General features: G+C 50.6%; 1 protein-coding gene across 2 annotated transcripts in view; it reads right to left on the bottom strand.

Annotated features, from left to right (window-relative positions):
• Positions 1-1,954: 1,954 nt before the first annotated feature.
• Positions 1,955-14,262, bottom strand: part of Syt2 (synaptotagmin 2) — a 102,047-nt gene continuing 89,739 nt past the window's right edge. For both annotated transcript variants that reach the window (XM_051147453.1, XM_051147452.1), the window contains exons 2-9: positions 8,855-9,049; positions 7,878-8,044; positions 6,392-6,511; positions 5,902-6,069; positions 5,461-5,628; positions 4,113-4,230; positions 3,082-3,215; positions 1,955-2,281 (exon numbers count right to left, since the gene is read on the bottom strand). In XM_051147453.1, coding sequence (XP_051003410.1) covers positions 2,075-2,281; positions 3,082-3,215; positions 4,113-4,230; positions 5,461-5,628; positions 5,902-6,069; positions 6,392-6,511; positions 7,878-8,044; positions 8,855-9,032 — 1,260 coding nt within the window. In that variant the 5' untranslated portion in view covers positions 9,033-9,049 and the 3' untranslated portion in view covers positions 1,955-2,074. The remainder of the gene's footprint in view (positions 2,282-3,081; positions 3,216-4,112; positions 4,231-5,460; positions 5,629-5,901; positions 6,070-6,391; positions 6,512-7,877; positions 8,045-8,854; positions 9,050-14,262) is intronic.

Raw genomic sequence — 14,262 nt, 5'->3', positions numbered from 1 at the left:
GGTCCCAGGGACTGCAACCCATAATCCTATCAGTCCTTCATGTTTGTCATAAAGACACATACAGAGAGTGTATGAAGTCTAAAAGTCCCCATGTACCAAGGACCAATAGCAGAAGGGTGTCTAAAAGACAGGCAGACCAAACCTCACACTGCAGCCCGTTTCTGGTTACCTCACTCCCTATTTAAACCAAAAAAAAAAAAAAAAAAAGCAAAGTAAAGCAAAGCAAACCCACATATCCCTCCATTTTCATTAAAATTAAAAGATACTCTGCACCTCCTTCAGGCTGGGTTCTCAAAGCCAAACTCTATGCCACCATCCATCTCTCACACTTACGAGAAGAGGGGGCAGAACAGAAGTTCCGCCACATTTGCTGTTGAAGAAGCTGACCTGCCCAGGCTTCAGGAGAGCTGTGTATTTTCTGTGGTAAGAAGACAAAAGCCTGAGAGATTCCAGGACAGAAGCAAGACCAAGGGAACACAGCAGCCTCTGGCTTCATGGAACCCAACTCCCCTACCCAGGCTGAGGGTTCAGAACGGTACCCAATGCAAGCCTGACTAACATATATATGGCTTTTTTTTTTTTTTTAAATCAATGCTGGGGACAAGTACAAAACAGGAAAGGGAAGAGACAACACAGGGTAGAAACCGGAGCAGGTTTCTGCCATCATCCATTTGAAATGAATGCCCTGTGTTTCCTAGCATTCAGAGAAAAGTGTCTCTAAGGACTGGAGGGATGGGGCCTCTCCACAGGTCTGCCTGGGCCACTCCAGCTACAGTCATAGAGAGCCAAAGGGTCCAGAGGCTCAGGAAGAGGAGCTGTGAGGAGCTCAGCACAGCCGCCTAGCTCACCACTATCCACCCATACCCCCCTTCCTGCTGCCTCCTCCTTACCTGGACCTCAAGGGAACTAAACACTTAAGCCTTCCTCTAAGGGTCGCTGGCCCTGTCAGAGCACTTGTCTTCAGACAGTGTTTTTCCACTTACACGAAAAGGGAAACAGAAACAAAAGCAAGATGGTGCATGAATGCAAATGAACGCGCTGCTGCTTGTACTCTGCGGGGGGCGGGGGGGGGGGAGCGTCTGCTTCCCACTGGATGAGGCGAAGATCCAGGAGCTTAATTTTAGGCTGAGTAATGGGACTTCTGTTTCTTCAGGGTTTGATGTTGTCAACCAGAACGCCAACCTGGGCTGGCGGTCTCTGGTAGAGTCCGACCAATCTAATGAATAGTCTATTTTCATGGATGTCCCCAAAACCCCACTCCTGGGGGAAGAAGCCATGACTGACAAGAGGATGTCTGTGATGCCATCAAGGACTTTGGTCCTAGTTCTGAACGCAGCCAGTACCACATCTTGCCACCTCCCAGATGGCCATTCACACGGACTTTGAGAGCTCCCGTCACCTGACCAGGGCTTTGGGCTTTCTTCCCACGCTGACAGGCCTCCCACTCGGGCGGTGGGCGTGTCCCTGAAGACTTTCTCCTCTCACACAGCTTCATGGTCCGTGGCTCGTTCCAGAAATGACGGGAGATACTCAAAGACAGAGGCAGGTGGGGATGGATGGACACACACACGCACGCACCCACGCACGCACGCACCCACCCACGCACGCACCCACGCACGCACCCACGCACGCACACATACAACGCCGGCCATTGTGTTGCCTTCGCAGTCAAGAAACAGAATGTGTTTGCCATTTTGTTGGTCCAGAAACCCAGGAAAGCAGAACCTGCTTTCTGCCTGTAGAGGGCCTCACTCAGGATGAGACCTGTATGAAGCCTTGACGGAGTGAGGGGAAACCCTGACAGCATGCAACAAGGACAGCTCCTGGGACAATAAACAGAGCCAGGCTTCTCTTTCACGTCTTAGGGGACTCTCTCTTCACGCAGCCACCAAAAGGAAGTTGGTCTTTAAAAAGAGAGAAAGGAAGGGGAAAAAAAAAAAAAAAAAAAAGAACGGGACACACCGCAAACAAATGAAGAAACCTCTAAGGTCGCATAACTGAGGTATTGATAGCTCTGGATCTTGTCAGTGTCCTCGGCGGGCGGGGGGGGCCATGCGCCCCCAGCTGCTGTTGCCTATTTGTTCTTGCCTAAGAGGGCATCCACTTCCTCCTCAGGTTTAAGAGAATGCCACTGGGCAATGGGCCTCCGGGGGTTGGCCAGCATGTCGGACCAGTGCCGCAGCTCCGTGCCTGTGGCGTTGCTGCCCACAAAGATCTTGCCGATGGCTTCGTTCTTGCCCAGCTTGTCATAGTCCAGCACGGTGACAACCACCTGGACTTTCTGCAAGGCAAGCAAAGGAAGGAAGGAATTCAAAGGAGAAGTGGGGACCCACGGCGTACTCTCCCCTCTGTCAGTCTATACTGCAAATGACTTGGAAAGGATGCCTCCAGGTTTCTGGCTTCTAGCTCCAGTTAAACGTCAGAGTACATGGAGGTGGAGGCCACAGTTTTGTTTTTTTTTTTTAAATACTTGTTTTTCTGCCAGCAGATATACTTGAGCCTACACAATGCTCTAGGCACGCAAGACTTTATGGGATGGGAGTGGCCTCTCATGAGGTCAGTGGACACATAATAAAAAACACAAAGTGCTGCACAAAATGCAAAGTACACAAGGGTTCCTCAAATACATATGCCTTTTTTTTTTTTTTAGATTTATTTATTTATTATTATACAGTGCTCTGCCTCCATGTACACCTGCATGCCAGAAGAGGGCATCAGATCACATTACAGATGGTTGTGAGCCACCATGTGGTTGCTGGGAACTGAAGTCAGGACCTTTGGAAGAGCAGGCGGCGCTCCTAACCTCTGAGCCATCTCTCCAGCCCACATATGCCTTTTAAAACTCATACTCTCTCCTCTGTCAGTCGATAATGCAAATGATACGGATATACAAAAAAAAATATGAATTTTAAATTTTAGTTCATGTTTATCTTTTCGGATAATGGGGGCCCATCAGACAAGTCCTCTGCAGAGTCCCACCCCCCAGCATCGCCAGACTCAGATTCTTCCCCACCCAAGTGCACTTGTCCCACAGGCTGCTCTGGTGAGCTCACAGTCCTAAGGCCCTTGAGGCTTAAGCACCTGGATCTGCTCAAAGGGGATCTCGAAGCTGAAGGACTCGTTGAAGTAGGGGTTAAGGGTCTTCTTCTTCACCGTCGTCTTCTTCTTCTTCAGTCTCTTTCCATTTTGCATCAAGTGGATCTTCACGTAAGGGTCTGCAGAGAGAGTCCCAGCCCAAGAGACACCTCAGCCCTGGCCAGTGGTCCCAGGGTCTCTGCAGAGAGACCCTGGGAAGCCCAGAGGAAGGACAGAAAGTCCCCAAAGCAGAAGAGTCACATCTGGGTCATGGGTGGCAAAGGTGTTAGGCCACCCTAACTGTTCACTTATAGTCTCCTAGGGAACTTCTGAGCTTAAGAAAGGCCTATGAGAGGAAGTGTGGGGACTTACAGGTGAGGTACTTGGGCTAGGCAGGAGTCAGAAAGGCGGGAAAGGCAAAGCACACTTCCGCCGAGTCCTGACCCTGGCCCATCCAGTCTTCCTAACCTTGCTTATGAGAATCTGAGGACACAGGAGGGAAATGACCAGTCCAGCGTCACATGTGGGGGATCAGTGGCAGAGCCAAAGCCCAGCTACCAGGCTCACTGTCTGAGGAGGCACCGCAGAGGTGGTAGGCTTTACCTATCAGCATCCTGTGGCACAGACTAGCCCTATTCACTGTCAGATAAACTTGAGACCTAGATCATCCCTTCTGGAACAGAGCTGGCAGAGCCTACAGCCTCTCGTGGGAAAAAAATCCCCTACTCTGGTGGCATGGCAGAAAGGCAGACTTTGGGCTAAGCCCTGCCATTTCTCATACTTCCTGGAAAAAAACTGCCGTGTCATTAGCTCATTTGGAGAATGAATTTCTTCTGTCTTCTCCATGGCCCACAGAGCATGGCTAGAGAGCAATGGGAGAGGACTCAGATATGGACAGGCAGCATGGGAGAAAGGTGGCACTGGAAAGCCTGTGCCTCGCAACAGGTAAGGCTTTTTCTATCGTTGGCCCCAGGGACTCGGAGCAGAGAGACTGGCTCACTGGTGCCACACACTGGCGGCCAGAGGTTCTGCATTACCTGAAAGGCCGCCCACATCCATCTTCTTGAGGTTCTTGGCTTCCAGGATACAGACCGTGAGCTTCCCAGCAGTGGGCACATAGCGCAAGGAGGTACAGATGTCGCCTAGCTTCTCTGGCTGGCCACGGAAAGAAGCAAGGGGTTAGGTCACTTCAGCTAGCCCAGTGGCCTCTAGTGTGGCTGGCCCCATCTCGCCAAGACCGGCAAAGCACAGTGGTTTCTGCTTAAGTCACCAGCTCCCACATACGTAGCTGGGACAGTCTGCAGCTTTCAACATCAGTACCTCGCACTGCAGTTCCCAGCCACAGCCTGGGAAAGCTGACACTCACAGAGGCAACTATAGTAGAGGGACCCGAAAGACCTGGCAGATGTAGGGTATGCTCAGATCCCCATCAAGCTGACGTGAGAAACGCATGAGGAGCAGGTGCTGGGAGGCCAAGCATTTTGGGAGCTTCCTCCCTGATCGCTCCTGCCCGCAGCCATCTTTTCCCCATCAGCCACTGGGCTTGCAGCATGTGGTTCTCAAAAACACTTTTCTTTCCTTTTATTATGTCACTTAAACCTTCTGTGTGGATAAGGCAAGAACTATTTGTAACCAACAAGAAACTCAGATTGCCAAGGGCACTGCTCCTCAGAGGCAGACAGCAGTGTAGCGCCGGGCAGCAGAGGTCCCAGGATTCCAGACTTAAGGCCTCCGCCAGCCCCCAGTTTCTCAGGCACGGGGCCTGCCAGGGAAAGGGTAAGGCCAACCAATCGCACATGCCCTCCTTTAGGTGTTCAGGGCTTCACCTCTGACAACAGGACAAGGCCCAGCTACAGAAGGAGGCCTAGGGCTTTTATCCCTGTACCTCCACCGAGCACCGTGTCAGCAACTCCAGGGGCCTGGCTGAACCAGGTGCTGATGCCGGCAAAGTAGCTGAAATGGGAGTTCTGGCCCACAGCAAATGAGGGGCTGGTTGCTGTGGAGGTCGCTAGGAAGACAAGCCACACACTGAGAATCCTTTAGCAGCACGGCTGGCTTTTTCTGGTGGGTAAGCTGAGGCCCACAGTCTGATTGGCAGTGGGACCTTAAAAGGAACAATGACAATGGCATCCTTATGTCATGTCATGGTTTGCTTGACAGACACTAGGCCCTGTGCAAGGCACTCTGCATGGGCAGGTAATTCCCAGCTGGAAGCTTCTAGAAGAAGGCCTCAGTTTAATTAGCTCCCCTTGGGTCAACAGCCAGGCAGTGGGGAGCTGGACTCTTCACCCAGCAGACCTGACTCCAAACCACCACTCTTCCCAATATACAAGTGGAGGAGCAAGCCTCTGTGAACAGTGAGAGACCTGGCTTCTCCGTCCTTACCTCTTCCTTCTCCCCGCCTTGGAGGTCTCTCCATTCCTCAATGGGCTGGCCAAGGTCCACGGTGTTCATAGGCACCTTCACCTCCCCGATAATGTCATGCTTAGAGAAGCGGTCAAAGTCATAGATGGCCATCACCAGGGTTTTGCCTCCTAATTCCTGGTATGGCACCTGTAGGGCACAGATGGGGTTAGAAGGGGACAAAGCGGCTTGCTCGCTTCTAGGGGATGCTGTGGGGAGATCCCCAGGCTCAGGGCTGTGTTGCCCGATGGGTACCAGGCAAAGTGTAGAGACCAGCGTATGGGATGGGAGGGAGCCTACTGCAGCCTGCTACTGTGCCATACTGAAACCATCCCAGGACCCTAGCTGTGGCTGAGGACCAGGGCAAGATGCACAGAACCCAGGGGCAGAGGGAGCTGGAGTCTTCCTTCTAGTTTCCATCACCTTGAAAGTGAAGGTCTCGTTGAAGGCGGGGTTCAGCGTCTTCCGGTGCACCTTGGTCTCATATTTCTTCTTCTTGTCTGGGAGGAGGAAGACTTTGACATAAGGGTCTGAGGTGCCGCCCATGTCCAGGGCAGGGAGTTCAGCGGCCTGCAGGACGCCCACGGTGAGCTGTGGAGAAAAAAGGGTGTCTGAGTCTCTGGATTGCTCCAGCACCAGATCTAGTCAAAGTCCAGTCTCCTGCCTACACCCTACTCCCACCCCAAGTGGGAATATGGAGAGTGGGGCCAGGCCAACCTCAACAAGTATGTTACTAGCACAGTTCATCTGATACCTTCATCTGAGACTTATGGCCAAAGGCAAGGTCAAAGTCAAAGGATATATTTGTGCTGTGGCTTCCAACTGCCCACTCCATGGGAGGACACAGGACCCACCTGTCTCCAGAGTAACCACTTTTGCCCACATCCTGTCCCCTTTGCCCAGCCCCACATACCTGGTTGGCCTGGAAATCATAGTCCAGAGAAAACTGCAATTTGCCCAGGTTCTCTGGCTCTTTCTCCTCCTCGCCTTCACCTTCCCCTTCGGTCAGGCCCGTCTCTGCATCGTCATCATCCTAGGAGAGCTGCGGGTGGGGAGAAAGGAGTTGAAAGAAGAAAAGCAGACCAGTAACGCCTCACAAAGACAAGAGCCTGACTCAGAGCACGTCCAGGGATGCTGTGGGAAGATGCCCCAGCTTGGGCCTGTCTTGCCCGCAGGGTATAAGGTAGACTGCAGAAACCGACATGTGACATGGGAGAGTGGCTTGTGCAGGGGCTCGGCTCCCTCACAGCTCCCAGGACCCCCTGGCAGAACCCTTAGGCCCTCACTTGGAAGACATGACTCTGGCGTGGGCAAGAAGCTTTCCTTTCTGTGGGGTCAGGCACCAGGCCACCAGCCATACAGCCTCTTGCGGCAGGGCACTCACTTCCCTTGTAAAACCCTCTCAGTCCTTTGCCCAGCTCAGATTTACCCAACCTGGGAGAGACATACCAGGATTGCAGTCCAGGCAGCCAGGAACAGGGTGAGTCCAGAGAGGCAGAAAGAGAAGGGAGTGATATAAGAGAAAATCCTTCAGCTTATGCTAATCCTGAAGTCATGGCTGCTTGGTGAGATGAGGCTGGGTTGCACGCATGCGCGCACACACACACACACACACACACACACACACACACACACTTATGCATATACACAAGAATACACACATATGTACACATACATGCATACACACTAGCACACATGTGCATAAATATATCCATGTGTGCTCATGCACACATGCACATGCACACACACACGCGCGCGCGCGCACACATATATGCACACTGTAGGCTTTGAGGTGAACATAGGCACACAGACAACACATGAACACTCAAAGGCCATCATGACCCTGGCTGCCTATTGAGCTGTGTCCCTCCCTCCTTCCAGCTTTCATTATGATGCCTTGAGATAACTTCTCCTAGTCATTCCCCAAACAGACAACAGACTGTGACACACCAGACGCTAAACTTAGAGGAAGGGCTGATGTGCCAAGGGACCTGCCGTAACCAACAGCAACAGGCTGGGCTCAATAGATGGTTATCTGATAGTAATGGGCGCCGCATGGTCCTGTCTCCCTTTCCCCCTACCCCCCATCTCATCTGAGCCCTCAACCCACCCACCTAGATATATCTATCCTTCAGTTTTTCCCGGCAGGAAAATTCAATGTTACCCAATGGTGTCTTCCTGATGCCCATCATTGTCCTAGTGGCCTCCTTGGGAGTCCATAGATTGTTCCCTTGTTTCGCCTTTCCAAGGGTGAGCTCATGGTGACCTGTGGGTAAGTCCCTGCCCTCCAGCTCGGGGGCGGATGGCCTGACAACCATAGATGCAGCCATTAGGGCCCGCCTTTGCCTCACCTTTCAGCTCCGGGAAAGCCAGGCAGGGCCCCTCCCCCAGCGTCCTACCTGGCCCCCTTTCATGTCTTTCATGTTCATGGCGTTCTTCATGCCTTTGCCCTTCTCCTTCTTGTTCTTCTTCTTCTTGCAGCAGCACTTCTTGCAGATGCAGAAGCAGCAGGTTAGCAGCAAGAGGCCAGCAACCACAGCCATGGCGATCAGAGCCCAGGGTGGCACTGCCCACACAGAGAGCCCCGGCGTCAACACGCTGAGCCTCACACGCCCTCATCCCAAGCACGGGCAGATGTGTGTTGGGGCTGTGACTCCCAATCCTCCCACCCCACATACACACACACACACCTCACATATACACATGCCCCTGTGGACACAGCCTGCTGGCTTAGCAGCCAGGAGTATATGCTGACCGAGTTTTTCGGTTCCTTTGATCTTTGCCCAACTGACTCATCCTCATCACAGGCAAGGGGAGGAAGAGCCCTGTGGACCCTGACTCTGGGCAGTCTCAGAAGCAGAAAGGTTTCATGAACTATACTTCCCCAGAAAGACTGGCCTTGTTTAACCAAAAGGGCTGGGGACCCCTGACCCCACCCCTACCCCAATCTGCCCCCTCCATGATGCTCTCCATGGTCCTGAAGCCTTGGCTCCCACTAGTGTGGCCTTCCCTGCAAAGGGGACCCTAGTTCCACATCCTTTTCCACTTGTACAGAAAGCTTAACTTTCCGCACTCTAAAATAAAGCGATTTCTAAAGTCACCTGAAAACCTAAATAATGATTCCTATCCTATTTTTTTTTTTTCACCTTTTATTTTCATCTTTGGGGAGGAACTTGCCTCCTGTAGCACAGGGCATGTAACATAACTCCCTTGGTGGGCTCATGAATCCCAGCCCATGTGTAATGGGGTGGGGGTGCGCACATCCAAAATGGGACCCAAAGAAAGAGTCCAGCTAATCACATCCCAGTGGCTCCCCCACCTCCTCTGCCCAGCCCTGTTGTAGGCTGTAACCCTCCTGGCCACCAGGGCCACTCACAGGGAATCTTGTTGATCTCGTTGAAGAATTTGTCCTTCAGCTTGGCGAACATGTCTTCTTGGGTCTCCCCAGTGCCTGTGCTCTCTGTGGAGTTGTCAGCAGGTGCGACAGGCATTGTGGCAGTGGTGGTGGCAGGAGCCACCACGGGCTCCTGGTTCCTCTTGAAGATGTTTCTCATGGTGGCAGAGGGGACAGCTTGCGGGTGAGAGGAAGAGAGAAGAGGGTAAACATTGCAGAAGCTCTGCCCAAAGGACCAGGAGACATTTCCAAGCTAACGGCTATGGATGCGTCTCCCTCTGTAGTGCAAAGGTGTTGAGCACAGGTATCCACAGTGTGCAGAGACAACAACCAGTGCGGGCATTCTCAGGGCTGTGACAGGTGCCTGCTGTGTGGGAGCTGCTAAATTCAAACAACAATCCGAGGAGTGTTTGGTTGTTTGTTTCTTCTTACTTAACAGCTGGGGAAACAGGCTCAGAGAGTTAAACAGTCCTGGGGCCGCCCAGCTGCCAGTGGGAACCCAGCCTGACTGATTCTGCCTCGCTCCAAAGGCCACACTGCTTTCCTATGCAGTTCACATCTAACCTCCCACCGCTTTAGAAGGAGCAATGCTCTCACTTCCGCAGCTCAGCGGGCACTCTGCCTGTCCGCGTGACACAGGGACACTCCCATCCCCTTCCCTTTCTATACTGGCCTCCTCCTGCACTTGCTTGGGATCTTTTCAAGCCTTTTCAGAGCCACTTCTCTAGCCTTGCTCCTCCCAACAGCCCTAGAGCAAAGAGGTGGCATTCTCTGGAGATAGGAAAACCAGAAGAACGGGGAGGCAAGATGGAGGCAGAGACAAAGGGAGCCCCCACGATCCTACCAACCAAAGAACCTTAGTTCTGGCACACTTTGGGCTGGTATCTGTTCTGTCTTACATGTCTAGACCACAGGTGTGTGTGTGGCGGGGGGGGGGGGGGTGTTTGTATGCTTACTCTGCTTTATCTTTCCTTTACCAGTACATTTCGTCTTCATCCCCAGGTGGTTTGTAATATCCCACTGTTTACAGTAGTCCCATTAAGCTTTTACTCCATTAGTAATAGAGTTGCCATTGCTATGCGGCCACAGGGCTAGTTAAATGGTAGCACTTGCTTAGCATGTGCTAGCCTAAGTTCCATACTCAGCACCACTACACACACATACACGTGTGTATAATATATATGTATTATGTGTATAGCCACATACCCATACATACACATCTACAACAAGATGAACACAAACCCCGGTCTTCGTTTAAAGCAACGCTCTTCCGAGCTTCTAAACTCTAACCCTGCTCTCTGTGTTCCGATGCTTCTCGAAGGGGTGTGCACCTCTTCAACTCATGTCCAGACAGGACACAGGCTGTGCTGTGTTCACACTAGCTGATTCTGTGTCTCACACACACAGTCCTAAGGCACACGTTCTTGGCACCTGCCTTGTTTGCTTCTTTTGTTTGTTCTGAGGTGAGATCTCACTATACAGTACAGGCCAGTCTGGAGCTCAGAATGCTACCTCCTCGGGCTCCTGGGTGCTGGAATTATAGGTGTGTGCCGACATGTCCGCTTGTGACTGGCTTCTTTCACTTAGTGTGTAAGCTTCATCCATGCTGTAGCCTGTATCAGTTCTCCATCGCTTCTTTTTAAAAAAAAAATATTTATTTATTTATTTATTCCATATACAGTGCTCTGCCTGCATGTACACCTGCAGGCCAGAAGAGGGCACCAGATCTCATTATAGATGGTTGTGAGCCACCATGTGGTTGCTGGGAATTGAACTCATGACTTTTGGGAGAGTAGCCAGTGTGTCTTAACCTCTGAGCCATCTCTCCAGCTCCTCTCCATTGCTTCTTAATGCTAAGTGATATTCCACTATATAAACAACACATTTTTATTTATCTATTTATCAATCTATGGACATTTGGGCTATTTCCATTTGGGGGTTGTTATTATTATGAATTATTATGAATACCCACATGTGTTTTCACTTATCTTGGCTACACTTGTTCTGGGACACAAAGCCTGGACATCAGGTGTACCCTGAACTCAGATCTGCACCTAAAACAGCTGGCAAGCCAGCCAGGAGGCAAGACCTGTGCTCTATCTTACTTTTGCCTTCCTCCTAGCTTTCCCCTTTCATTTTGTCCAGAACAGTGGAAGTGGACAGACTCCCACAGAAGGGTGGCGTGGGGGCGCCTCTCCCTTCCTGTCTTTCTCCCACAGCTCATAAGGCCAAGAGCCAATGATGTGCCTGGTCCTCCTCTCTCACACTCCTGGGCTATAAGCCAAGGCAATGACGTGCACACTGACTGTCGACTACACAGTAGAGCGACACTGCAGATTGGCTAAATCTGGGAAGTTCATGGACCACATGGGGAACCAAACAGGACAGCCATGCTGGCACCAACAAAGACAGTGCCACACTCGCACTTTCCTGTGCTGTTGACAGTCATTCATCCACTAATATATTATTCCTTCCTTCCACCTTCCCAGCACCCACCAAGATGACAAGAGCAGCAGGTGGGGCTCTGAACAGGGTGCTGCAGAGGCTTATACCCAAACCCTTATTCCACAGAGATAACTCCCCCAGGGACCTGCACTGACTCTGTCTCCCTTAGGGTCCTAAAGCCAGCCGTTTTCACATGCTGACCCCCAGGGGGCTCTTAGCTAACTATGCCCACCCACATCCCTAAACCAACGCCCTGTTTATTTCTCCATTATACCCTAATTGCGTTCGATGTCTCTGTGGCCCTTTACTGCAGAATATCAAGGTAAGTCCCCAGGCGACAAGTATGAGGTTCAGAGGAGATGGGAAAAAACACCCATTTGCACTTTTAACCTCAATGGCAATTTCAAACCAAATAAAAAGGCCAAAGCCATTCATATAACTCAGAATCTTCTCTGATATAGAAGCCCAATAGCCTGAGGATTTTATGAGCTCCTCCCTGTTTTGGGGGAAGAAATATATTAATTCGCCCAGATGAAAGAAATCACCCCACAGGTGTCACAGTAGAGGCTATATCACAGGAAACAGACAATGTAGAGATGGGTTCAGGCCCTGACTGGGGAGCAAGGAAGTGCAGAAGAGCTGAGATCCTTGCCATGGCTTCTCTTAGGCCTGCCTTGGGATGCCTGGGTAACAGGTGATGGGGGCGGGGAGAGCTCTCACCCAGCGGGTGTCCTTGAGAACTTGGAGCAGCCATGGGGAGGGACTCTTCCCCCAGAGGCCTGACACTTGTCTCTTCACTTAAGCCTGTCCCTTGGACTCTGTACAACTGGTCAGCCTCGAGAACTGGGATGAGGTTTGTCCTGAAAAGATGGAGGGAAAACAGAGGCTGAGATCTTACAGGAACCCCCTCTGGCCTCGGTACAAGCTGAGTGATGGGGAAGCTCAGACAAAGATGGGAAATGAAACTACAGCAGCACCCTACTGCTGGACCAATTTGGTAAGGACAGACAAAGTGACTGGAGAGCCTCTCATGGCTCTCCATCAGAACAGGGAGATGCCAAGAGAAGGGGCAACCTCTGATTCCCCACATATTAGGGTCCATACAGAAACAGTAGGCAGCAGGATTTAGACAATACATTTTCTCCCACTCTGCGGAGCTCCAGGCCACCTTCGTGTCTGTGAGTCCGTGTTCCTGCTTCATCAGCAATATAAGAAAAAAGCTGGGGTGCTTCTCTAAGAACTCCCCCACAACATGACTAAGAACCAGCACACACTAATGCCATACCTGAGTCTGTATTCTAGCGTGTCTCTGGGCTCGTGGGGACTGACAACGACTTTTGCCTTCCTACAGCCTTCCCGGGTTCCTGTGCTCTCCTCCTGCCAAGCCTACCTGGTTCTCTTTTTACGGCCCAAAGACTATTCCTAGAACTCACTAGCCCAACTGAGTGTCTTAGCCCAAGGACACAACCTTCTTGGTGCTCACACTGAGGCCTGAAGGAAAAGATCCTGACATGACAACCTCATAGGGCAGAACTCAAGGTACCCGAAAAAAAAAATTGATAGAAAACAAAAGCCACGTCACTGATGCCCCAAGAATTAACCTCTTTCCCTCCAAAGACAGAGAGAGAGAAAAACAAAACAAAAAATCTTTCCACTTCACTAACATAGTTGTATCATGTGTGTTCATAGTTGCTTCCACTTGATTTCCCTTATGTTACTCTGTCTCTAGAATACACACACACACACACACACACACACACACACACACTTAACTGGGGAACAAAACTTATAGCTACTTCAGGCTTTCCCACTTTTTTTTTTTTTTTTTTAGCTTTCTTAAAGATTTATTTATTTATTATGTATACAGTACTTTGCCTGCATCTATGCCTGCAGGCCAAAGAGGGCACCATGTGGTTGCTGGGAATTGAACTCAGGACCTTTGGAAGAGCAGCCAGTCCTCTTAACCTCTGAGCCATCTCTCCAGCCCCTTCACTCATTTTTTAAATGTGCATTAACTTGGCTTTCTATTTCTCTTTGGGCATGCCTATTTTAAAACTCTCTCTCTCTCTCTCTCTCTCTCTCTCTCTCTCTCTCTCTCTCTCTGTGTGTGTGTGTGTGTGTGTGTGTGTGTGTGTGTGTGTGTATGAATAAATATGAATGTTTGTGGGCTGAGTTAAAAGGCCCGATAGAGGCACCATGCCATAAAAACATAGGCATTCTCAACTTCTTTTATTTGTTTGTTTGTTTGTTTGTTTGTTGAGACAGGGTTTCTCTTGTCTGTCCTGGACTCGCTTTGCAGTCTGTCCTTGAACTCACAGAGATCCGCCTGCTTCTGCCTCCCAAGTGCTGGGATTAAAGGCATGCGCTACCACGCCCAGCTCATTCTAAACTTCTTAAAACCTATTAGCGTGGCATCTTTGGGTCTACTGAATGATCTACATAATGCTTTTTAAAATGTGGCATTTGTCTTTTGTTTGTCTGGTGGGGTGGCGCTCCTGTGTCAGAGTGCACATGAGGAAGACACAGAAGCAGTCAGTTCTCTCCTCCCACCATGTGTGTTCCAGGGATCCACTCAGCTCACCAGGCTTGCCAGCAAGTGCCTCTACCCGCTGCTGCATCTAACTACCCCTCCTGAGACCTGGAAATGCTGATTGCATATATAAAATAATATTCACAAGTGTCATAAAAGCTCCATGAAATTTTACATTGGATATAGAGATTGCCTTCAAAAACAGGTTCTAAAAATAAACAATTCTATTTCACTATTTAAAATAGCCATGAATAGCTGGGCGCAGTGGTACATGCCTGTAACCCCAGCACTCGAGAGGCAGAGGCAAGCGGATCTCTGTGACTTCAAGGCCAGCCTGGTCTACAAAGTAAGTCCAGAATAGCCAAGGCTACACAGAGAAATCTTGTCTTGAAAGAAAAAAAGTCATGGGTGACAT

This window comes from Acomys russatus, chromosome 6, assembly GCF_903995435.1.
Source record: "Acomys russatus chromosome 6, mAcoRus1.1, whole genome shotgun sequence".
Lineage (NCBI taxonomy): Eukaryota > Metazoa > Chordata > Mammalia > Rodentia > Muridae > Acomys > Acomys russatus.
The sequence above is the reverse complement of the archived record's forward strand: the minus strand, read 5'-3'. Positions and strand labels throughout refer to the sequence as shown.